Below are 23,849 nucleotides of genomic sequence, written 5' to 3' on the forward strand. Positions count from 1 at the left end.
ATATGATAACTAAACAAAAAAACCATTTTAGTTTTAGTTATGGAATATCAACTGTATTGCCTTTATCTTTCTGTACTTGCGGTTACTATAATAACTGTTATTTAATACATTGCCGAAAAACATGTTTTTGCGATTACTTTAGTAACGGTTTTTTTTTTCAAATTTTGTCAAATGAACATTGTGTTTTGAACCTCATTTTAGTCACAGTCATTAATTAAAAATAACCGACTTGAAATATTTATAAACTGTATTTTTCGATCTTACGAATCTCAGAGAGCCGCGAAGAGATGCCCACCTCGCTAATTTCACCCCCAAAAACTAACCCTGAACCTAGGCAATGGTTATCAACAGCTGATTTTGAGACTAAGGGTAGCAAAGAGAAAAATATTGCAGAGACAATTATAGATAAAGAAATCAAAAAACTTCTTAAATAGTTAGTGTTTTTATAAACTTAATTATTGTTTACTTACTATCTAAACTTGTTAAAGTTGATTTCTTATCTCACACATTATCAGAGTTCTCTTGGCCGAGGCTTTCTCTCTGGCAAAAGCTGCAGCCGGTTCTTAAGAGCGAATGCCGGCAATTTTGTGCCACCCCTTCTCCCCCCTTACCAACACACTCTCACAAAACATTCAGTTGCGCGAGAGAGACAGTTTTGGCGCTCTTTTCCCATTCCGAGGGAGCCTCCCCAGTTTTAGAATTCAGTTTTTTTTTTTTCGTCGACGCGTTCGCTTGTTTCGCTTTCTGTGCTGGTGAAAAGGAAAAACGGGGGGCGGAAAATAAGTTTAATTAAACATTTCGAGTGCCTCGACTAACGCAGCAATTAAGTGAACGAGCAAAACGTGATTGTCGATCGCGGAAACAGCAATAAAACGCTTGGAAGCGTCCTGTGAGGAATTGTGCAAAAAATCAATTCGTAAGTAAATGGACGGACGCGCCAACAGACGAAATAAACTTAACTGAAAAGCCAGTGAATTTTACCTGAAACGCGAACCTAATCGGTCAGCAAAATTAAATTTTGTGTCAAAACGAAAAAAGTGCAAAAACGACAAAGCCGAAGGAAGGTGGAAGAGCAGGAATAAAAACAAAGCTAAAAGAATGAACAAAGATGGCAACTAAGCTGAAAAGGACGAGTGCCCTTCTTCCAGTTCGGCCACAGTCACTTTGGGAGCCCCTGTAGGGTATCATGAATTAATGCGCCCAGGCGAAAAGTGATGGGAATGGTTTTTAAAATATTGAAGTTTCGGCATTTGTGAATAGATTGAAGTATTAATTTTAAAACTTAATTTATTCGTCATCACTCAATCAGTTATAGTGACCGACCCTCTTCAACAAAACCAATGAAGTTAATAAAAAAAATTGCCCTTAAAATGAGTACTATTTTAGTGGTTGCTAAGCATAATCCATAGAGTGTCTTTCCGATTCGAAGTGTCTTAATCCCTGTGGTTGTTGTTATTTTTAAAGCGATGACAATTCCCCGTCTCCGAACAGCTGCCCTTTCCCTCTCTTTTGTGCTCTTTGCAGTTGTCATTTCCGTCATGTGTTCAGCCCACCCCCGCTCATCCCGCGGTCCCCTTTGGCACCTAGGGGGTGATTTGCCTGCAGCCAAAATGCATTTACTTTAATTTGTTTGTGGTTCCAATTCCATGTGGGCGTCTCTTTCTGCCTCGTTATTTAGTGAGAGTCAGCACATGTCGTCTCTCTGATTAGCCTCCTCATTGTTGTTATTGTTGTTATAATTCGTATGCAGATTGCACCCCGTGTTTTCCATTTCCATTCAACTGCAACTGATAACGAAATCGGGTGTTTACGCAGCAGACTTCTGAACTTCGAGAAGGGTGTTTGTATTCGTATATGGCTTATTTGAAACAATAAAACTTTAAGTTATAGAATTGATTTTAAATAATTTCAAAATTGACTTAGAGTTAATATTACAATATTACAATATGTTATTACAATAGAAGATTTCAAGCTTATTGCCAAGGAGAAGTATAAATAATTGAATAACTTTTGCTTTAGCATGCTAAACTTCCTTGTCAATTAACATTGAATTATTTTAAATCGAAACAATTTAGTTAATTTGTATTTACATTTTTCATTAACATTTCCAGAGAAAAATTTTTCATAAGAATTTTTCCCACTGATCTGGGCAATAAAATTCTAAATGCTCCCCATGTATTATAATCAACGAGTTGTTATATTTTCAACCCACTTGACCCCATGACGTGATATTCGGAATACATTATTAAATGTTTATTTCCCGAAAGTGCATAACTATAGTTCACAATGTGTCAATTTGATGTCGAAAATATTGTAATATTGTTCCTAAAACGTGTGTTAACTTTTGAAGTTTAAGGTTGGTTTTCTTTTATAAACAACCAAAATTTGCATTTTGGCTGTTATGCCCAAAGGGCTAATCCATAGAATACTCTTCAATCGTTCTCTTATTTTTTGTAAGAATAAGAATAGAGCTTAATCACTTTCATCAATCAGCAATCGATTATCTATCAGCAAAGATTTTCAATAAATATTTCAATAGGAACCCAGTAACCTACTCCGACTTTTCTTTATTATATGGAAGCGTGTTTATAATCGTCTATATATATGTACATATATATAATATAGATAACAGAGGTATTGGTTATTTAATAAATCCTGCAGAAATGTTGTTCTTTTCATTTATTAAAGGCATATACATATTATATATATATTATGTACTATTTCTTTTACTATTACAAATGAATTAATGGATTTCAAAAAATAGATCAGACTTTTAGTTTGCAGTATTCTTCTTTATTCTAAAGGAATTGTTCATTGATTAGTCATCAACATGAGTTCTGGATATAAAAAAAAAAAAATGTTTTCACAAATATGTGGCTACTGAATGAATGAACAAAGCCACTGACTTTTAAAAACGGATGCCAACCAAGCCATATTTCTTTGTTGTACTTGATAACAATTCCCGGCCGTCGAGTTCCACGTTGATAAGCAGCAAGAGACCATTGTACGAGTGGTCACTGTATTGTTTATCGAAAGGGAAGTCGCAGAAAGTGAATTAAATAAAATGAGAACCATCCAACAAACTCATTCAGTGGCGGAGTACATTGTCTACTGGCTCTAAAAAAATAAAAACAGTGACTGGATTGAAACATTCGCGGGATCGTAGAGCGTGGCTGATTTTATTGACCGCAGATGAACAGCGGCTCTAACAAAACAATTTAACAATTGGTTTGGTTTCTGGTTTCTGGTTTTGGTTTGGGCTCCGCTTTTTTCCAAAGTACGATGAATGGGCAGTCACGCTTATGCGAGTGTAGGGCAGCAATAAATTATACTCTATTAACTGAATGACATAATAATGAATTAATTTTAACAGCATTTCACGTAACATCTGCTCCATTACCAATTACTGACTACAAAATAGTTCTCCATCTAAAACAATCAATGGGTTAGCTTAAATACGTTTGTGATTAATTATTATTCTTACGTCGGTGCTTAATTTAAAAAGCTCTTAAACAGTCATAAACTTTAAACAATTTGCAAACAGTTGAAGAAAATATGCATTTTCTCTATTGTTGCTTTGGAAGTAAGCAAACTAAGGATAGTATAAATTCATATCTAAGTTATTTTCTATGGTAGATAAAACATTCTATGTCACGGCCTAGATTTCTTAACTATGGTTTTTGTAATGTTTTGAGATAACTTTATTATATTTTACAATCTGTTAATAACCTGCTTTACCTTTTTATAGCAGTAATTTTGATTTCTTCATAAAGTGTCATGAAGTTTTATTGTCTATTGCGTTATAAAAATTGTCATTAAAAACTTATTGGAAGTGTATATACAGATTTACAAGATGAATTATAGGCAACATTTGATTTTATTTTTATTAAATATTTATTTTTACTAAAATCTTTTCATGGCAATTCGCTTGATTTCCTTCCGACATAAGCTGGCGTTATAAAGTGTTATTATCTATAGCTCTATACGACTACCCAACCAGCCCAAATTTTCAATGATAACAACACGATAGCGTAATTGTATGAATAAACCTAATCAAAATAGATAGCAAATAGTACAGTAAAATATAAAGCTAGACAGGATGAATTATAGTCACGTTCGCATTCGTGTTACCGAACAACATGTTATTATATCATTTTCTTTTTTGTTCACCTACTAATTTTTCAATTGGCACTGCGCTGCTTTAAAATGGGTTTACATTGGCAGTGGGTCTAAAATTAGAATATTTTTAGATAAAATATTTGCTTTTGACAGCGAATTCTTGTTTGTATTCCCGCCACGTAAATCGGGCGGCCAGAATGCATGGAAAACTGCAGTTTTATTTTCCCAGTCGGCCACGATGATAAGCAAATATGCTGTTAAATTGCGTTTAATTGCAATTGTACATTGAATTGGAACTGCGCTGGAGGCCCGACAACTTGTTTGTGCCTAAATTTAATTAATTTGCAATTACAATTGCAATTCCGCTTGGCAAGTCGGGCAAACATTGAGGTTTGTCCCGCCCACCCACATGTGAAATGGGTTCTCCTCCACAAACAGCAGTTCGCAATTGATGATTGCTGGGTTCAGGGGCTCATCTCGGATTTGCCAAATCCTTGACCTGCTAATTGGGCATCCTGAGCAGGGTTCAGTCGGAAGCTATCGAAGTCATCGATGCGCAGTGGAATTGATACGAGCTTAGCCAGGCCGAAAAACACAATTAGACAGAGGAGAACTGTCAATATCAATTGACTTAGTGGCACTGAAATGCACAGAATGTTGTATTTATTATGCGTACATGGTATATTAACTTTTCAGACCATTATTGGAGGACCAGGGCAGCCGAATTTTGGTTGATATCATTTTTTATCACACTTCACACTTTGATGACTGAATCGGAACTGAGGAATAAAGTCGAATTGGAATATTGAGATCTAAAACGCAACCAGTTGATCAAACAAAAGTTACGTCTACAATGTTTAAGATATTCAAAGATACAGTGGGCTCTTGGTATAAAGGGAAACCACAATGGCATTTCTTTAAAGTGAATAAAACACGGAAATAAAATTGATTGCCAATTCTTTAGCTTACCTGCATTCATGAATTTATCATTATGTCGTCTTTAAACAATTGAAATGCTTTTTAATTTATATTGACACATAATACCCAATGGAAGAAAAACACTTTTAAAAGCCCAAAAAAAGGTGGTTTTTTAGTAGCATAAGCAACTTTAAGTGATTTTTAATTGATAAGGGCAATTCCTCGAAATCAATTTATTTAATAGATTATTAGTGGTCGGTACGAATCCATATCATTCTAAGGAAACTTGACCCACAAATGTTATTAAACAGCAAACGCTATCGAAGCTTTGACGCTAGTAGTGATAAGAAGTAATTATTGCTTTCTGATAACATTAAGTAGTGGATGAAAGATAGGAAACGACCAACCTACTGGACAAACCCAACTGATTCATGGAAAATCAATTACCAAAATGTCTATATTGTATGCGTACATGCATTTTCAAGGCTGCTTTTAGTGTTTTCTTTTATCAGTAAATAAGTTGGAACTACCGGGGAAAACAAAAGAGAACAAATGCCGAGAACCGAGAACCCAGAACCGAGAACCCAGAACCGAGAACAGTCGGAAAATGCAACTGCAAATTGCTTAAAAAACCTCTGCTTTTTGGTTGTCTGACTGCATTTATTGACGAAGTGTCGACGCGTTCGGGTTCATCGCTGCAGTCAAGTTTGATTTGTTCAAACCGCAATCGGTTGTCGCAGCTGCTTTGCATCCCCCTGCCAATAATATTGTTTTATTTGTGCAAACAAATTATTAAGTAAGTGCTAAACAAAAGATTTGCTAAACAATGACTGCGGCTAAGCAAAACAAAGAGATTTTCACGCTCATATCAAAGATTTAATTGTTCTAACAAATGTGACGTTGGGCAGACAAAGATCAGTAGTAGTAAAATAAATTAGCATAAGTCATCAAGTGGAGTCTTTCATTGAGTAAAACTATAAGCTTTATAAATTTTAAGTGCTTTATAAACACCCACAGTACGTTAATTACATCATTATTGAATAAACATAGTTTATTAATTAACATTAATTATGCATCTATTTCTAAGTAAGTGCTCAGTTCAACGACCTCCACTAATCTAGTATATTGGTTTAGCACTCGTTAATCTCAGACAAAAGTATGAACCAAAGCGAACCATGACGGTTAAAATTATCTTTATTACAGTGTCAGAAGTGTAATTGCTTTCCTATTTTGAGTTCGCAACAAAACACGCTGATTCTCGGGATTGCAAATACTTTATGTTGTCTGCTACTTTTACGACACAAACTAGAAAACAGCAAGACTCTCGGCCATGTTTGCGTATGCCAAAAAGCCAACGTTTTGCTGGCTATCTCCGGAGGGAAGCACTCGTTCGCCGAGGAACACTCGCAGACACGTGCAAAAAATGAAAAATCGAAGAAGAGCAAATAAAAATAAAAACTTAAAATGCTTTCTGAAATAAATATTTATCAGCAGCGCGGTAGCTGCAGAATGCAACTCAGAACTCAGAAGCGAGCCAATTGTCACGTTTTGCATAAGATTAACACAGTTCGACCAAAAAGAGCGGAGGCGAGCCAATCCGAGCAGAAGCAACTCAATGCTCAGATAGTTGACACTAATGACCGAGTGCAGATGCCAGCCGGAAAGCCCAGCGCTGACTTACTCCGAGTTAACACGTGGCTAAAACTGAAAACTGTCCATTGTTCTTTGCAGAAAATGTAAGGCGACACCGAGGTGGATTCCCCAGCTGAAGAAACGCAACCAAAGAAGCTGCCAGTCCCCACAAACGCGGCTCTTTGCCGACTCTCAGCCACAAAGTTCCTTCCATCCTCGCACCAGTTTAACACAAATTAAAGCCAAATGACTGCCAACAGTTTGCTGGGAAGGTCCCTGCTCAACGAAGGTGAGTTTCGCTGTATTTATATATCTTATCAAGACTACGGTTATAAGTAAATAACATAAATGGTGTCTATGTTAGCGAAAACATGAGCGGCAGTGCTATTAATACATATATCAATTGGGGCATCCAAAATATATCTTATCTTATCATGGATGTTGGTAGATCTTTTGAAGCTCTTTTGCTGTAAATAGTTAAGTCATAATATATCAGTTTAAGGTCGAGAAATGTAATACAGCTTTGAAAGGTATATAATTCTCTATATGTACTGCCATAACATATCATTATTCTGTAGTATCTACTTAGAAATACTACTCTTTTTTAAATTGTTAGAACTAAATCACAATAATTATATGATTGCTTTATACTACAATAATATATTAAATAAGAAGATGAAAAAATTAAATTGTGTGTTTTTTCAGCCTAAACGAGTGAGCCTTTTAGATACCTATTCCTACAATTTATACACTTTACTAATTATTTATTGGTATAATCCACAGGACGCTCGAATAAGCGATCGTTTGTCTCCCTGATTGTGGGTCTGATCGTGGGCTTCTGCCTGGCGGAGCTCTTTGTTTACTCGACGCCCGAAAGGAGCGAGTTCATGCCATACGATGGCCATCGGCACGGGGACGTCAACGATGCCCATCACAGCCACGACATGATGGAGATGTCTGGCCCGGAGCAGGATGTCGGTGGCCACGAGCACGTCCACGAGAACTCCACGATCGCCGAGAAGCTGTACGGCGAGGTGCGGATCCTGTGCTGGATCATGACCAATCCGAGCAACCACCAGAAGAAGGCGCGCCACGTGAAGCGTACCTGGGGCAAGAGGTGCAACAAGCTGATCTTCATGAGCTCGGCGAAGGACGACGAACTGGACGCAGTGGCGCTGCCGGTGGGCGAGGGTCGCAACAACCTGTGGGGCAAGACGAAGGAGGCCTACAAGTATATCTACGAGCACCACATCAACGACGCCGACTGGTTCCTCAAGGCCGACGACGACACCTACACGATAGTGGAGAACATGCGCTACATGCTCTATCCGTACAGTCCGGAAACGCCGGTCTACTTCGGCTGCAAGTTCAAGCCGTACGTGAAGCAGGGCTACATGTCCGGCGGTGCCGGCTACGTCCTCAGCCGGGAGGCAGTGCGTCGCTTCGTGGTCGAGGCCATTCCCGATCCGAAGCTCTGCAAGGCGGAGAACACGGGCGCCGAGGACGTCGAGATTGGCAAGTGCCTGCAGAACGTTAAGGTCCTGGCTGGCGACTCCCGGGACTCCAACGGACGCGGTCGCTTCTTTCCCTTCGTTCCGGAACATCATCTTATTCCGGCGCACACGGACAAGAAGTTCTGGTACTGGCAGTACATATTCTACAAGACCGACGAGGTGAGTCTACACTTCAATAATTGGAAAACTATATTCTATTTTAATTGATTAACTCAGATTTTGATTATACGTAATCAGAAATCTCCCAAAAAAAAAGTGCATATTATTTATTTCTTAATGTTTTTTTAATTATTTCTATAAATTTGTGCTATTTGCCTGAATGAATTTGTTTAAGCTTTTATTAACAATTCATTTATATTCAAAAATACATATAAATGCCATAAAAGAAGTTAGAGAATATAATTGTTAATTAATTTTAATTTTAAATTTTAACTTCATGAGCATTTGCATTTCCAAATCATAATTATAATCAGAAAACTAATATATATCTTTTATTTCAGGGGCTTGACTGCTGCTCGGACAATGCCATATCCTTCCATTACGTCTCCCCGAATCAAATGTACGTGCTGGACTATCTGATCTACCATCTGAGGCCATACGGCATTATCAGCACGCCGGAAGCGCTGCCAAATAAATTGGCTGTGGGCGAACTGATGCCGGAACCCAAGGATCCGCCAACGGAAAGTTCTAGTGATGGAGTCTCAAAGAGATCCACCGACAAGGAGCAATAATAGAAACAGTTGGTCGTACTCCTAATGTATATAAATAGCTTTTGTATATATTTATAGATAATTGTGTATTCTCACATAATGATTTACGATAAGCTATACTAGCATTGCCATTACCGTTTCCATAACTCTCTTATGTCGTCGGTCCTTTGAATTAGTTTGATTTCCCCATTTCCCGAAAGGTTTCGTTTGGGTTCTGTCGCAGAACTCGTTCCTTTTGTACAAATACCAAACGTAGATATAATTTAGAGTTGTTAATTTAGTTCGTAATTAAGCCTAGGTTGTACTACTATAAATCCATCACTACTCTGGTTTTCCGTCACTGAGTTAGCCATTTGCCTAAGTAAATCCTATATATGTGTATGTATGTAGCCTATATATTAAATCTCTTTTGTGATTGAGATTATTACGTATTATAGTTATTAATCTTTTAAATGCGTAAAAGCATGTATTTAATAAAATGCAAATGTATTATGGAAAAATGTTTCATAGCTTTTCAATAATTTGATTTAAAAATTCGTTATTCAACCGCCAAAATTGAATATTCGATATGCTTTTATCATAAGAATCCGAGTTTCCAACCAATGTTGAAAGGTAAGTGAAAAAGTTAAAGGCCATTTTTCTTGGGCATGTAGAGTGACCAACGAAAAAGTAACATGAAATACTCACAATCCCGACAGGTTTTTGTTTTAAATACCATAAAAAACTTAACACATGTTCGGCAGTTTTGTTTTGTAAATAATCATAACGTTAAACAAAATAACTTTATAGGAACCAAATAAGTAATTATGTTGGCGCCAATTAAGCATTTATTAGGTAACTACCGAATTGTTTTGGCAAGCGGCTCTCCGAGAAGGCAGGAACTGGTAAAAATGTTGGTAAGTTGGGAGCAGAACAATATTTTTGAACAGCAACCAATATTTGAATTTATGTTTTAGGGTCTCAATGCAGAATTGTGTCCCTCAACATTTGAGGAGAACCTAAACCTCGAAGACTTCAAGGAGTTCTCAGACTACATTGAGGCCACTGCTCTGGGAAAAGCGGAAGAAGTGTTCTCGAGATTGAGTTCCTCTGGGGACTCAAAGAACCTTATTGTCATCGCTGCGGACACTATGGTCACCTTGGGAAAGGAGATCTATGGAAAACCCAAGGATGCTGCCGATGCAGTTCGCGTGTTGACCAAGTAATAATATTATACTTTATTGGGCAGACCTCTTGCCGGTTTTGAAAAATGCAAGCCTCGTTTTCGACGTTTAAACTGGTCTCTAAAGCCCAACCAGAAACCATTTAATATAAGATTCCCTTAATAAGTATGTATATATTTTTATTTTTAGCTTGTCTGGAACCTCAAACCGCGTTTTTAGCGGCGTTATCCTGAAACACGCCAACGGAATTCGCAAATTTACGGATACGGCAGACGTGTATTTTGGTGAACTGCTGCCAGAGCAAATTCAAAGTTATGTGGACTCAGGCGATCCCCTGTAAGCTTTATATATTAATATGTTAATAAGTTAATCAATTATTTTGATATTAATGCAGAGATAAAGCTGGAGCTTATGGCGTTCAAGGACCTGGTGGCGCTCTGATCCATCGAATCGATGGGGATTTTTACAGTGTGATGGGACTACCGCTGCACCGCCTTTGCTGTGAATTAAATAAACTTTTTCTGGAGGATCTCTCCTCGTAAACTAGGTGTCAACGTTGCGCCCATCAAGACCAAACTATCTGGAGTTAATGCGGCAACAAGCGTCAGAGGCTACAACGCTCTGGTGATTTTAATCTTGGTTGATAAGCGGCTATATCTCTCCGACGCTGAGGGCTTGTTTGTTTTTTTTTTTTTTTTTTTTTTAGCCCAAGTCAATTAAAAATAAAAATCAAGTAACTGCGAGCAGAAATTAAATTGTTAACGAGAGAACGAGGCACCGTGGTCTATAAGATGAGAACTTAACCCAAAACTACTTAGGTTCCAAAGTGAATTTTACTTTTATTAATCTACTGATTATGTTGAATTGTTGTGACTTGCATTGTAATGCATTAAATTCTTTAAGCACTTATAATTTTGGTTTTGATAAGTACCTGTTAAAACCTAAAAACCAGAAAAATACAGTTTATTAAAAACAGTAGGCGTTTTAATCGATTAAACCACTGTTGCTCGAGAGAGAACATCACTTTTGACTAGCCCCAATCATATACAGCTCATATAAAAAACCGAGCAACATATTATTTTGAAAGATAACACGGTTATACAATAAACTAGAGTACTGTATTCGTGAGCTGCGATCCGCAGTACTCATCCAAGTGTTACGTTGAGCGGAGCCATCATGTCCCAGATCCCCAAGAACACATATAAACTGTGGGGCGGTCGCTTCAGCGAGACTCCTCACGAAGCTCTCCAATCGCTGAACAATAGTTTGCCAACCGATTCCCGTCTATATGCGGATGATCTGGATGCCAGCAAGGCGTACGCGGAGGCGCTCCAAAGAGCCGGTCACCTGAACGCCGCCGAGACGGACAAGCTGGTGAAGAATCTGGAGCTGGTGCGATTCGAATGGATCGAGGGAACCGTGAAGCTTCTGCCCGGCGATGAGGATGTGCACACGGTTAACGAACGCCTGCTGGTGGAGCTAACCGGTGAACTTGGTCAGCGACTTCATACGGGAAGGAGCAGAAATGACCAGGTGGCCACCGACATGAAGCTCTGGCTGAGGAAAGCCATCCGCGAGACCTTGGGTCGCTTGAGTCGTGTTATCGAGTCTGCCACCCGGCAGGCGGAACAGCATCTAGGTGTCCTGATGCCGGGATACACTCATCTGCAGAGGGCACAGACCGTCCAGTTCTCCCACTGGCTTCTGTCCCACGCCTTCGCCCTGAAGGAGGATGCTCAGCGGTTGGTGGAGCTCCGGGATCGGGCGAATGTCCTGCCCTTGGGCAGTGGCGCCTTGGCGGGGAATCCCCTCGGCATCGATCGGTTGTGGCTCGCCGAGAGATTGGGATTCTCGGGCGTCACCCCAAACAGCATGCACGCCGTGGGAGATCGCGATTTTGTGGGTGAGTCTGCGTTCTCAGTGAAGTCATTTCAAAGTCGTTCATACTGCAATTCGGTTTCCATTGATTTCTTATCAACGCTCTGCTCTACATTCGATTATTTCGGGAGAGGCTGATAAGAAGGGCTTGGCCACCTGCTTAATAATAGAAATGTGGTCGAATATTACGCTTTTACGAGGCTTATTTCCCACAGAACCTTTCTGTATAAATCTTTTATTTTTAGTTGGTTCCAAGGAAAGATTACTATCAATACAATTAGTTTTAATTGCTGTTTTTTAAACTGTAGAACCCATTCTAGTGGAAAGTTTTGTGGCTCTTAATATTTTTCGGAATATTTCAAACCTTATCTATGTATTCTAGTTCTAGTTAAGCTCTAAGTTTTTATAAAATTGTTCTTGCATAGGAAGATTGTTTTAATATTTTTAGGTTTTAGAAGTCCAATCTTAAAGGCTTAGTTTGTTCTTTTAGTTGACTTCATCTACTGCTGCTCTATGGTGAGCCTGCATCTTTCTCGATTGGCCGAGGACCTGATCATCTACAGCACCAAGGAGTTCAACTTCATTCGGCTGGCCGATGGCTTCTCCAGTGGCAGCAGTCTGATGCCCCAGAAACGGAACCCGGACAGCTTGGAGCTAATTCGCGGAATGGCCGGAGTGATCACCGCCAATCTGACGGGCATCATGATGACCATCAAGGGCACTCCATCCACCTACAACAAGGATCTGCAGTTTGACAAGGAGTACTGCTTCCAGTCCTTCGACAAACTCTCTCAGGTGCTGGAAGTGGCCGATGGTGTCCTGCAGACAATGCAGGTAAAGCAGGACTCCATGGAGGCGGCTCTGAGCACCGAAATGTTGGCCACTGACTGGGTAAGTTGTTTGTTTCTCATTTATTCATTTAAATAGAAATAAGGTTAACTTTTCTCTAAATATGTGGTCAAAAAATGTTTGAAAATATTTATTGATGTTCACAAACTTTAAACGATAATGAAACTGGGAATTAGAATATATCAATTAATATATTAACTTATACTTTCGCTTTGGTTTCAGGCCTACTATCTGGTAAAAAAGGGGATTCCCTTCCGACAGGCCCACCACATAATTGGCCGTGTTGTTGCGGAGGCCGAGAAACTTGACGTTGAAATAACCGACTTGCCACTGGGTAATCTGCAAAAGTTTAGCCCTGTTTTCGGATCGGATATTGTCGCCGTGGCGGATTACTCCAATAATGTGCAGCAGTACAATGCGATCGGTGGAACTGCCAGTAGCAGCGTCGTGGAACAGCTTCGACTGCTGAAGAAGTTCGCAAAAGATTTGCGCAAACAGTCCTAACTTGGTTAACAAATAAAAAGTTCCTTTTGCATTTAATACTTATACTTTTTGTCGGAATTATTTAATGTTTCAAGGTGGACGATTCTCGCTTTTGGACTTAATTCAGCATATAGTAGCTTATTTTCCAATTAAAACTTGTTATCCCTTTATAGATTTAAAGATACCTTCTATTCATTCAATTTTCCTAAACGAAGTGACTTTCCATTTAGAACACCAATAACTTCAGCAAGTAGTCCTAGAACCACTGCGTTTATTTCGTTTTACTAAGTTTTTCGTTAACAAGATAAAAAGTTACATTTACAAACGGATCTCTTTGGGTGTGCTATACGGTATAAATATATGGCTTCAGAGGACGCCTGTGGCTAGAAGCCTAGTTAACACTGGGGCTCTGGGGCGTGTAGGTGTAGGGTTCGTGGGAGCCCTGCTCGCCGTTGTCCAGCTGCTGGTAGCCGGTGACCGCGGAGTTCTGGGGCGGAGCCATCTTTCCGCCGGAGATGAGAACGCCAAGGCTCTGCTGCAGCTGCCAGCGACGGGCCTCGCGGATCGACTTGTTCCTGCGGAGGGTCTTGGCCAACATGAAGGCGCAGAGGACGCCCAGCAGCTGGACGAAGGCCACCGTGGTGGCTCCGGTGGCTATCAGCATGGCGCTCTGCGACACGATGAAGTTCATCTTGCGGAAGCAGCCGTAGTCGAAGGTCTCCACACAGGTGCCCATCAAGTCGTCGTTCAGATCGGGAACCGTGCTGCCGCAGCAGGAGTTCGGCACCACCACGTCGTCGGATCCGAGGGTCAGGTTCTTGTTGGGGGCGTAGTTGTCCTTCCAGTCCTCCGGCTCCGTCACTCCGCAGCACTCGAGCTGAAGGTGAGCAAATGAAAAAATCATGGTAAAAATAATTTAGAATCGTTGAGTTAACTCTAAAGTTTTTATACTTTTTATTATTGTTTGTGCCTTTGGATTTATAATGTTATGAAAGACATTACCAAACTTGAACCAAATATAAATTTAAAATTTTTTAAGAAACAGAAATTTCAAAGCAAATAACAAGGTTGTGAAAAGTTAAATTGTTAATCAATATTATTTAATTATATGTTATTAGTCATTTTATATACGGGCAGTGAATTGATTTATTTTGAAAATTTGTACACGGCTGACTTTCATAACATTCAGATTTTAAATTATGATTTATACATTTTATTTAATTCCAATTTATGATTTTTAAACTTACCCCGGATTGCATGAGGTCGACACCAGCTTTAACATAGGGATCGTGGTCGTATTGGGCGAGGGCCTCGTGCATCGTGCGCATCAACATTCCCCTGACCTGCGATTGCATCACGAAGGCGGCGATGGCAGCAGAGACCTCCAGGATGAAGACCAAAAACAGGCACACTCCGTACTGCAAGAAAGGATAAAGATTATAGAGTGATATTACCAAGAAAATATTAACAAAAACTAAGTTGCAAACAAAAGTTAAAAATCAAGAAGTGTTACCAAGAATTAGATTGATTTGAAACGCATGTTTTTTCCTACAACAATAATTTCGTGTTAATTAAGAAATTGTGTGGCAACCGATATAAATTACTCCTAACACTATTGGGGAATCAAAGTTTAGTAGAATGAGATTTTCAGCTAAAAATTCTATTCTCCTATTATATATAACATTTAATTTGAATATAATCTTTTACTTACCAGGTTAATGAGCATCACACTCTCCTTGACGGCTCCATAGGCTCCCAGCATGGCCACTGCGATCAGAATGAATCCGATGGCGATGAGGAGCGCCGGGGGCGACGAGAAGTGTCCATCGATGAAGACGCTGAAGTCGCCGAAGATCGCCTGGATGGTGGTTCCCACCATTATCAGGAGGATGGCGGTCAGCTGGGGAGGGAGGGAAATCACAGTAAGAAATCGTAACGATTCGCATGTCAAATCTCATTTAGAGCGAGATTTTCAGTGTGACTTTGTGAGCACATGAAACGAAGGGGTTTTATGACAAAGGGGAGGTGGGTGGTGCCTGCAACTGAGTATTTCACCTATTTTTTATCGATCAGCTAACAATCCATTCCGGATGACCTAACATTGCGAAACAGCAATGATTTTTTAAGTTCTGCTATAAGGCTTAAACTCTACTTATATATTATGAATTATTAAATAATATTATTTAAACTTTATTTTGTAATAAAAAAAAATATAGAACAAAGTTCCGCTTTCAATTTGGTTTGTTATTTTTCATAAGCATGTTCACCTCAATTGTTCTCCAATGTGCAAATGTTTGCTCAAAAACAAGTTTGTAAATATTTGAAAAATGTTGATCAACAACGTTAAAATTACATGTGTGCAAGTTAACAAAACCATTTATATACAGGTCCCGGAAATACATATGCATTCGTATATTGTTTAACAATCTCAGTTGAATGTATTTTGCTGTGGTTATCTTATCAAAATGAGTAATTGTTATACAGTTTTAGGGCAATTGAGTTATTGTAAGAATGGTGAAATATTGGTTTTGAGTTACAATAGATTCAGAAAGTACCTTTATTCTTATTAAATAATTTTCTTTAGATTATCAATTTGAACAGTTTTTTGTAAGAATTAAATAAATAGATTATTCAAATCATAAATTTGACTGTTATAAATACAAATTACTCTTTTTAGTCCCCGCATTGTCAATAACTGTGATAAAACTCCATCAAAAATGTTTGATCTTGCTGATATTTACTTTCCAAATAGAACAAAAAACATCGGCAAGAGAAAAAGTCAGCTTGTTCTTGACCTGTTTCTCTCTTACTCCAATTTTCCTACTTGCTCTCATTTGTTTTTCTATCGGCGACTTACGTAGGCGCAAAATGAATCACAAAAAAACTACTCCCACCCACACAATTAACTTAAAGGTTGATAAGGAAAAGTGCTCTATATGATAAAAGAAAAGAACGCGCAGAAAAATGGAAAAATATCAAGATGGCGGAATGTGATTCACAAACTGCAATAATGGAGGCTTAAACCCAAGGATCGACTCACCGCAAACATAAAGCTCACGATGATGAGCATGTATTTGGCGCACTTCATGCCCGAATTTAGTTGTAATTCCCGATTCGCCATTATGCTGTGCGAATTCTCTCTCGTATGTCAGCTGCAATTTGTAAAAGTGTTAATAACAGTCCGATACCGATGTATAATATATTATATAGTATGTCGCTCCACCGACTCGACAGTGAACGTACTTTAACTTTTGCTAGTCACACGTGAACTGAGTGGCAAAACGGTAAACGCAATCGACGAGCTCTGTTGCGGGTCGTTCTCTCCCTCTCCCACGCTCTGCCAGGTGCCGTCCGGCCTTGCCGCCCTCTCACTCCCACTCGCAGTTACACTGGGAATAAATTACCAAACATATTTCTTAAAAGCGTAATAGCCCTAACTGTTTTTGTTGTATTTTAATGTGGTTTTACAGAACAAACGATTTAACTAGAAATGCGTTTTTCTTTTAATTATTGTTTAAAAGATATTTTAGAATTTGTTTCCAAGAAATTTTGAATAAATATATTATTTCCCTCCGTTCTTTGGATATTGCCAAACCTTATTTTCAGTGCATTTTTTCCAGCGACGCTTATCAGGCAGTTATTGTTCTTCCAGTTAGACAAATAACAGATAAGATAATGATTGCCTTGTTTTCATTAGTCGAGTTTTCGCAATATAACGGGAACTAAGTAATCGAATATTGGAGCGATTCGATTTGGGACATCCAATGACCTTTTGACAGTATTTATCCAACTACAATTTACTGAATTACCATGTACCTACTTATATGACTTCGCTCCCGCTAGTTTTATATATAGTTTTGCTGGTCAAGTTCACATGTCAATGCCGTTCGCCTCAATCGAGTATATTATCGATTTAAATTCAGTTTTAAGTGAGTCAACTTTAATGGTTTATCGATTTTTTAATCGCACTGCACTTCCTAAAAGCTTAAATTATTCAGAGGTAAACACAGGTGTGTGCCTGCTTATAAGTATATTATCTGTTTGTCTGACGTGGGTGGAAAATAATAATTCTATTTGTTTTGACTGGGTTATAAGAATATGGTTAAGTGAGCGACTCTTATATTTGAAGCTTTTTATAAATCTTTAAAATAAGTTTTCGAATGATTGAAAAAATGGTTTAATAAAGCACTATTTTTATTTTTTTTTGGTAATGAAAACAGTTTGATAAATTAATAACAGAATAAAAATGAACGTCTTTTAGTTTATATTAAAAATTAATTGTAATAGGTAATATCAAGTTTTTTTTAAACAACAGTCCAAACCCTTTTTACGGTTACCTTGAATTGCATTTACTTCTGTTGTGTAATAAAGGTACTTTGTAATAAATGGTAATAAATGATTTAGAGTTACAAAACAATGCAATTCATATTTTATTGACGGCAATTTCACATTTGGACGATAAGATTGCATTTTTGAATTCAGACCAATATCAACGAAAAGGCCAGATAAGCATAAGATCTAAAAGAAACAAAGACACAATGTTGTTTAGAAGTATAGGTATATGTTTATTTGTATCAGCAGAAAGAAAAGTTAATATAGCACTAGAAACATCTATTGAATTTATCAATGACTTAATGTTAAACTGCGGCTCTTGGCTAGAATCTATGTAGGCTTGGCTTAAATGAAGCCAGTAATGCCGTTTCGGATTTTGATCTCACGCGCAATGTAGCAAGCAAATATGACGCCAAAGAACTGAAATGAAAAGAAAATACAATAAAATTATATATATAAAATACAATAATAATATATATAAAATATTTAAAATTAAAATTTTTTTTTTTTTATTACATTTAAAGGTTATGAAAATATTTAACGATTAAAGGTTAAAGAAGATTTAATGCGCATAAGGACTAAATTCTACGAAATAGAAAATTTTTTTTTTACACCTACGGGACATTATAAAAATACCAGTAAAAACTAGTTCGAATAAAGATAATTTAAAGTCGCATTAGTCGATTAGGAATTCAAATAAAAAAAATTTCAATGCCTTGGCATTTGTTGAAACTCACCTGCAGAATGGCAATGACCACGCCCGCCGCCCCCAGACTGACCGCATGGGCGGCAATGTAGTTGGAGAAGCCGTCGAGGCAGCCGTCCTTGTGGCGATTAGGAAGGCTGGCCGTGTTGTTCGAGCATTCGAAGGTGCCCGCAGCTCCCACTGGGATGGTGCAGCAGGAGATGGGCAGGGAACCGTTGGGGAAGGTAACCAGCCAGTCTTGGTAGTTCTTCACACCACAGCAGTCGAACTCCCGCTGGACATCGTCCCAGAGTTGAGTGGTCGCGTTCTGGTTGAGGCTGTTGTACTCCTTCAGCGAGTTGGTCAAGGATGTGCTGATCAAGTTGGAGGCGTCGTTGCGCAGGACATAGCCACTGATGCCGGCGGCCAACTCCAGGATGAAGATGATGGTCAGCATGATCGAGAAGCTGAGCACCAGACAGTAGTTCTCCTTCAGGGCTCCCCAGCAGCCGAAGAACGAGATCACGATGATGAACGATCCGATCACGATCAGAAAAGTGGGGATCGAGAAGAACTTTCCAGCCAGGAAGAGCTCATATCCCGTGTAAACGGCACCAACGCCGGCTCCAACGGCAATCAGAATAATTCCAGTGATCTGGATGTTGGATATAAATGATTGATATTAAATACATAATAACCTAAACAAGCCATCAATTATTATTATTTTATTTATTTTATCTTCACAGTGCTTTAGTTAATGTAATTTAATAGTTCTTGGAATCGTTCTTATTACTCATCCATTTAAATAAACAAATTAATTTTGTGTTCCATGGTGACAGTTGTTTGCAATGCAGATAAGATATTGGTTTTAAAAATTCTTAGGACATTTATGAGCCCGACAAGTTTATTTTAGTCTATTACGTTTTTAACAAAATTTATAATGATAAAGTTTAATTTGTCAATAAAAATAAAATATTATTTTATCTACCTGATATATTGCGATAAACAATTTTTTCTATTTATTTTGGTGAAATTGATCGAAAAGGTGATTCCCCCACTGACCAATGACCATCAACCGCTTGGTCTATCTAATCTGAAACCCATTTTATCAGCAAACTGTGACTGGTGACTCATCTAAACAAAATTCTTCCACATTTACTTACCAAGAAGATCAAGTTAAATCCAAAGAGCGTATATTTCACCGCATTAGCGCTGCCCGTTAGAATCGACATCGTGTCTATTTGCGGTTAGCCTCTGTAAAATCAATGGTATTAGTCCACCTTATAAAATATTTAGGTATTAAGAACAAGGAAAGGTAGACTAACTTCTTGGAGGGACAAAAAATGGAAAACAACCGTCGCGAATCGATTCTGAAAGTTAAATAAAGTGTGCAGCAGTACAAACTAAGACACCAAGGGAGGTTTCACTTCTAATCAACAGAAGTCTATATATATATATATATTTACTTATCAGTAAATGATATGGCACTTTGCTTTTGTTTAAGCCAAATGTGGTCAACTACCTGCTGAATTTTTTTGGTACCTAGACCGCCATTTCAGACAAGATAAACGAACATTTTCAAGACTGATAACAACGGTAGAACTAGATAGAAAAAGTTTGTAGTTCAGTTTATTGCGAAAACAAAACAAACTAAATATTGATATTTTAGTTTTTAATTAATAATTAGTATCCACAGATTTACAAATTCAACTCAAACAATTTCTAATATATTTTAGATATAGCATTTTGGTAGAAAGTGTTTGTTATTGTAAAATTGCAAATACTTTTGTAAAAACTAATTATTCGATCCTTTTGCCAAAAATGATTCTGAGTCATTCCAAAAGAAATCTAAGCAATCTTAAACGCGGGTGTTATCTTAATTACCCTTGATGGGAGACACGTATTAATTTGTTTTGGGTTTATTGGTTAGATATCGAAGATTATTATCATTTATCAGACAGAGGCCAAAGGCTAACGGTTTCACTATCTATCTGATCGATGACTCATTTATGTGTCAAACCAGGTGTTGCAATCTCGAAATCCACCTCACACGCTCGAATACATAATTGTCTGGAATCCCTCAAATGTTACAGCTGATTGCTGTATTTATATAAGCATTTTCCTTATCGGTGGCCCCGTTGAAACATAATGCAGTGGTACTTGACTTTTACTTTATCACATTTTCCATTCTACTCACAGCACAGAAGGTGGACAAATTTAGTTTGACGTGACGGCAGTTGGACAACAACTGAGAGCCGCTTCAATTTGCCGGAACGCTCACAGAGGATTATTGTGGCGGGCAGCCATAAGCTTTACTACCTATCACGGTGTGAGTTTAGTGATAAAAGGTGAAATATATAATGAAATACTTGGCTGAAAAGCTGCGAAAAAGCTTTTCGCAGAGTTAGCACAAGTCTGCGAAAAGAGAATATTGTTTTACGAGCTTCATGAACGATATTTTCTATATTATAATAACACCAGGTTCACAGCAAGTTATTTGTGCAAATTACTTACTTTTAATGATTAATGGTTACTTACTTTTAATGACAAGTCCAGCGAAACGAAAACCATTGCTAATTTAGCTAAGATTGTCCACTAGTCGTATGAGCAATTTTTTCCCATTTCAAAGAAATAAAAGTCGTTTTATTACCAAAAATTATAATTGAAATATGTATTTTATTTATTTTCATTCACTTTTGCTTGTCGTATACTAAATGCTATCGAAGAATATATATGAGTATCATTTGTTATTTTATATGTTTAGTGTTTAGTTTCATTTTGGGGAATTGCTGGCATAATTTTAATACTTGAATTTCGAGTGCAATGCCAAAGCTTGTTTGTGTGTGTGTATGAAAAATGTGTGGAAATGCGGTCAGGAACTGGGAACTTGAACGTTTTCAAAGTCACATTTAGCAGTATCGAATATTAGTCAATCGGTTAGTTTTGGTCCCGTCAACCTGAAGTAATTTGTTTGAAATTTTTTCACAAGCCAGAAAATTTCGCAAATTACCAAAACAAAGTCTCATCGAATTGGGTTGGTCGTTCAGGGGTTAGTGCGCATTACAAATGTAAATATATATATATCATTTAAATTAGATGTTTTTTTATTTTTAGTAGTTCGTTGCTTCCTCGCCGGAGTTCCCGTATTTATTTCCTATCCTTGCCGTGGCGATCTCGCTGATGTCGGCTGGCCGTAATCGACGAGGTGGTCAATCCGTGGACATGATGTGGCTGCTGCTCCCGATTGCCATGTCCAGATCCTTGATGTTTGCCACCGCTGCTGTGCTGGTGCTGATGATGATGGTGGTGTCCATTCAGTGTGCTTTTACCGTGTCTGCGGAAACAGAAAACATACCAAATTAGCCACGTTAGCCTAGTACGAAGTTAATAAATTTCTAATGGTTGTTCTACTGTATTTTGTTCTTAGGATAGTATTTCCAAATCACTACTTCAACTACGCAGTTCCAGTTGCTAAGGAAAAATAGAATAGAGCAAGGCTGTTTGATGTTGTAATTCGGTTTTTGTTTAATTCCAATTTCATTGATGATTCTGTTGGTTTTTTTTGTTCTGGTTTCCAGCAACATGTTCATAGTCAGTTTTAGAGTTGATTCTACTGATAGAGCAGAGTGTGCATGAGGTTAGAAATTTGCGTGGGGTAAGTTTTTTAATAGTAGTCAGACATGCAAGAACATTTTCTTAAATGGGTTATTTTAAATACAAGAGTATTAGTGAAGTTTGTATATTATTTGAATAAAAGTCAACATTTGATAGTAGAGAAATTAAATAAAAGTAGTTTAATCCATTGCCACACCACTTCTCGTACTTCCCTCTAAAAAACCCAACATGCAATACTGGGGGTTAGGAAAGAAAACGAAATTTGGAAAATCGCTTACGCTGTGAAAAGTAAAAACAGAACCCAGACAGGCCCTTTTCTTTTGTGCTTGTGTGCTTTGGCCGAGTTTTTGATTGTGTGCGCTCCGAAATAAATAATAATCAAGAATTAACAAACGAAAATCTCTCACACTTGGGTATTAATTTTGGGGTTTAGTATTAGTAGGGAACACAGTGGTTGGTGGTTGGGTGGTTTTCAATTTGCTTTTTGGGGTTAGGAAAATGCATTTCGCTGTTGGTCGGCAGTGGAATCAAACGTATTCGTGCATTTGGGATTATTTGGGTGTGTGATTTTGTGACGAGATCCTTGCAGCCAAAAAACATGTACTCTATATATTTATTCTGATTTTTGGTTTCTTGTGTTTTGTTTTTAAATATATTTTTTTCTGTCTGTCCATCGCTGACTATGAACATGTGCAGATGCCGAAGGGCTGGTGGGTGGACACACTGCTTCGCACTTGGCGCATCTTCAGCCTTTTCGGCCAGCCACCCAGTCGGCCACGCCCCTCTCTGGCCACCGCCCCTGCAGCAGGAGCGCCAAAGAGCTGCGCATGCTCATTGATCAGATCGTTTTGGTAGGGACGCAGCTTGTCCGCTTTTTTAGGATCTTCGCTGGTGGCATAAAGCAGGTAATTGTCATAGACATGGCTAACACTCGAGTTCCGCTTGGCGGGTAAATAGGGCAGGAAAGCAAAGCTCGAGCTGGTCGATTGGGTGGCCTTCAGGGAGGGTTTCTTGTGGGCCAAACTGCGACATTTTAGGGTGGACTGATTCGAGTAGCTGGGCGGTATCATCTGCAACTTGGTGCGATACTCGTAGCTGGCGGGCTGATTCACTGGCACGGGGATTAAAGATCTCTTTCGTTTGCTGCGCGGCGGAGGTTGAGGAATTTTCGCCTCCTCAACCTCTTCGATACTCGCGTAATCCGCCTCCTTTGCCGGTTCTTCGATTCTTTCTATCGGTTCTCCTTGCGGATCGTCGGTGGTTTGTGTATTGGCTAAATTCGTTACGTATACGTACGTCAGTTCGTTGTGAGTGGGTTGTGCGGTTTGTTGTGGTGCTCGATGATGATGCGGATGGCTTATGCGCTGTGCTTTTCGATGCCTTCGAACTGGCTGTGGTGCTCGTGGTCGTCGTGCTCGACTTTTTGTGCTGTGCCGTCGAGGAGTCGTGGCTACTGCGACTCGATCTCGTCTTACTTGGCCGACTGCTCTCCCGCGTTCCCGACGACGGGTGCTCACTGTGCCTAGAGCGACTGGAGTGACCTGCAGTGGGGAGTATTGAAATCTTCAGATTGGTTTAAAATGGAGAATTGTTATTTTATTTTTAGGCTTTCACCGAATTTTTTTAGTTTAGTTAACAAGCTACAATTTTTTACAAATAACCCAAAAAATAACTTGCTGAATAAAACTTTAATTTTTGATTTCTCTATTATTTTGTGACCTTAAAGTCGGACTTTAATGAACTATGTGTCAGTGTGTTTTATCAAAATTGTTTTGTTGCAAAGTTTTAAGATATTTGTTAAGTTCCAATAACACTTGTTTGAATTACTTTTTTATTATTACAGTCATTTTAATGGAATTAAAATTTGTTTTTTTATTTACTGTTTTAGCGTGTGCGTGTGAAAATGTGCTTAAAAAAATTGCTATTTTTATTGCAAAATTTAGTTGAGGCA

General features: G+C 38.4%; 7 protein-coding genes across 10 annotated transcripts in view; 3 read left to right on the plus strand and 4 right to left on the minus strand.

Annotated features, from left to right (window-relative positions):
• Nucleotides 1-726: 726 nt before the first annotated feature.
• Nucleotides 727-9,395, plus strand: LOC108098744 (glycoprotein-N-acetylgalactosamine 3-beta-galactosyltransferase 1). 2 transcript variants are annotated; one of them, XM_017201878.2, is made up of 4 exons: nt 727-916; nt 6,769-6,958; nt 7,453-8,342; nt 8,684-9,395. In XM_017201878.2, exons 2-4 carry the CDS (start codon nt 6,916-6,918, stop codon nt 8,912-8,914), a joined length of 1,164 nt encoding a protein of 387 aa, XP_017057367.1. In that variant the 5' UTR covers nt 727-916; nt 6,769-6,915; the 3' UTR covers nt 8,915-9,395. The 2 variants fall into 2 exon arrangements, with proteins under 2 accessions (XP_017057367.1, XP_017057368.1); XM_017201879.2 differs by lacking the exon at nt 727-916 and adding an exon at nt 5,711-5,833.
• LOC122320712 lies at nt 3,164-5,619 on the minus strand. Of its 2 annotated transcripts, XR_006245778.1 has the most exons (3): nt 4,818-5,619; nt 3,485-4,759; nt 3,164-3,429 (listed from the first exon to the last, which is right to left on the minus strand). XR_006245778.1 is itself a non-coding variant. In XM_043208895.1 (2 exons), the coding sequence occupies exons 1-2, from the start codon at nt 4,858-4,860 to the stop codon at nt 4,584-4,586; spliced, it is 219 nt and encodes a 72-aa protein (XP_043064830.1). In that variant the 5' UTR covers nt 4,861-5,619; the 3' UTR covers nt 3,164-4,583. The 2 variants fall into 2 exon arrangements, 1 of the variants encoding a protein (XP_043064830.1); XM_043208895.1 differs by having other exon boundaries at nt 3,164-4,759.
• A 208-nt stretch (nt 9,396-9,603) lies between the features above and the next one.
• Nucleotides 9,604-11,031, plus strand: LOC108098748 (dTTP/UTP pyrophosphatase). The gene is made up of 4 exons (XM_017201883.2): nt 9,604-9,789; nt 9,850-10,094; nt 10,246-10,392; nt 10,451-11,031. The coding sequence occupies exons 1-4, from the start codon at nt 9,700-9,702 to the stop codon at nt 10,596-10,598; spliced, it is 630 nt and encodes a 209-aa protein (XP_017057372.1). The 5' UTR covers nt 9,604-9,699; the 3' UTR covers nt 10,599-11,031.
• Nucleotides 11,032-11,090: 59 nt separating this feature from the next.
• LOC108098747 (argininosuccinate lyase) lies at nt 11,091-13,323 on the plus strand. The gene is made up of 3 exons (XM_017201882.2): nt 11,091-11,959; nt 12,425-12,825; nt 13,006-13,323. The coding sequence occupies exons 1-3, from the start codon at nt 11,233-11,235 to the stop codon at nt 13,285-13,287; spliced, it is 1,410 nt and encodes a 469-aa protein (XP_017057371.1). The 5' UTR covers nt 11,091-11,232; the 3' UTR covers nt 13,288-13,323.
• A 185-nt stretch (nt 13,324-13,508) lies between these two features.
• LOC108098750 (tetraspanin-6) lies at nt 13,509-16,616 on the minus strand. The gene is made up of 5 exons (XM_017201884.2): nt 16,510-16,616; nt 16,307-16,418; nt 14,978-15,166; nt 14,514-14,684; nt 13,509-14,143 (listed from the first exon to the last, which is right to left on the minus strand). The coding sequence occupies exons 2-5, from the start codon at nt 16,385-16,387 to the stop codon at nt 13,658-13,660; spliced, it is 927 nt and encodes a 308-aa protein (XP_017057373.1). The 5' UTR covers nt 16,388-16,418; nt 16,510-16,616; the 3' UTR covers nt 13,509-13,657.
• Nucleotides 16,617-17,805: 1,189 nt separating this feature from the next.
• On the minus strand, nt 17,806-20,591 carry LOC108098751 (CD63 antigen). Of its 2 annotated transcripts, none has more exons than XM_017201885.2 (4): nt 20,481-20,591; nt 19,447-19,537; nt 18,336-18,938; nt 17,806-18,018 (listed from the first exon to the last, which is right to left on the minus strand). In XM_017201885.2, exons 2-4 carry the CDS (start codon nt 19,513-19,515, stop codon nt 17,944-17,946), a joined length of 747 nt encoding a protein of 248 aa, XP_017057374.1. In that variant the 5' UTR covers nt 19,516-19,537; nt 20,481-20,591; the 3' UTR covers nt 17,806-17,943. The 2 variants fall into 2 exon arrangements, with proteins under 2 accessions (XP_017057374.1, XP_017057375.1); XM_017201886.2 differs by lacking the exon at nt 20,481-20,591 and adding an exon at nt 19,609-19,709.
• Nucleotides 20,592-20,945: 354 nt separating this feature from the next.
• Nucleotides 20,946-23,849, minus strand: part of LOC108098730 (serine-rich adhesin for platelets) — a 39,168-nt gene continuing 36,264 nt past the window's right edge. Inside the window, 3 exon segments of the mRNA XM_017201854.2 lie at nt 20,946-21,617; nt 23,195-23,223; nt 23,225-23,439. Of these exon segments, the coding sequence (XP_017057343.2) occupies nt 21,431-21,617; nt 23,195-23,223; nt 23,225-23,439 (431 nt within the window). The 3' untranslated portion in view covers nt 20,946-21,430.

Source organism: Drosophila ficusphila, unplaced genomic scaffold (genome assembly GCF_018152265.1).
Source record: "Drosophila ficusphila isolate 14025-0441.05 unplaced genomic scaffold, ASM1815226v1 contig_787, whole genome shotgun sequence".
NCBI classification, from domain to species: Eukaryota; Metazoa; Arthropoda; class Insecta; order Diptera; family Drosophilidae; genus Drosophila; species Drosophila ficusphila.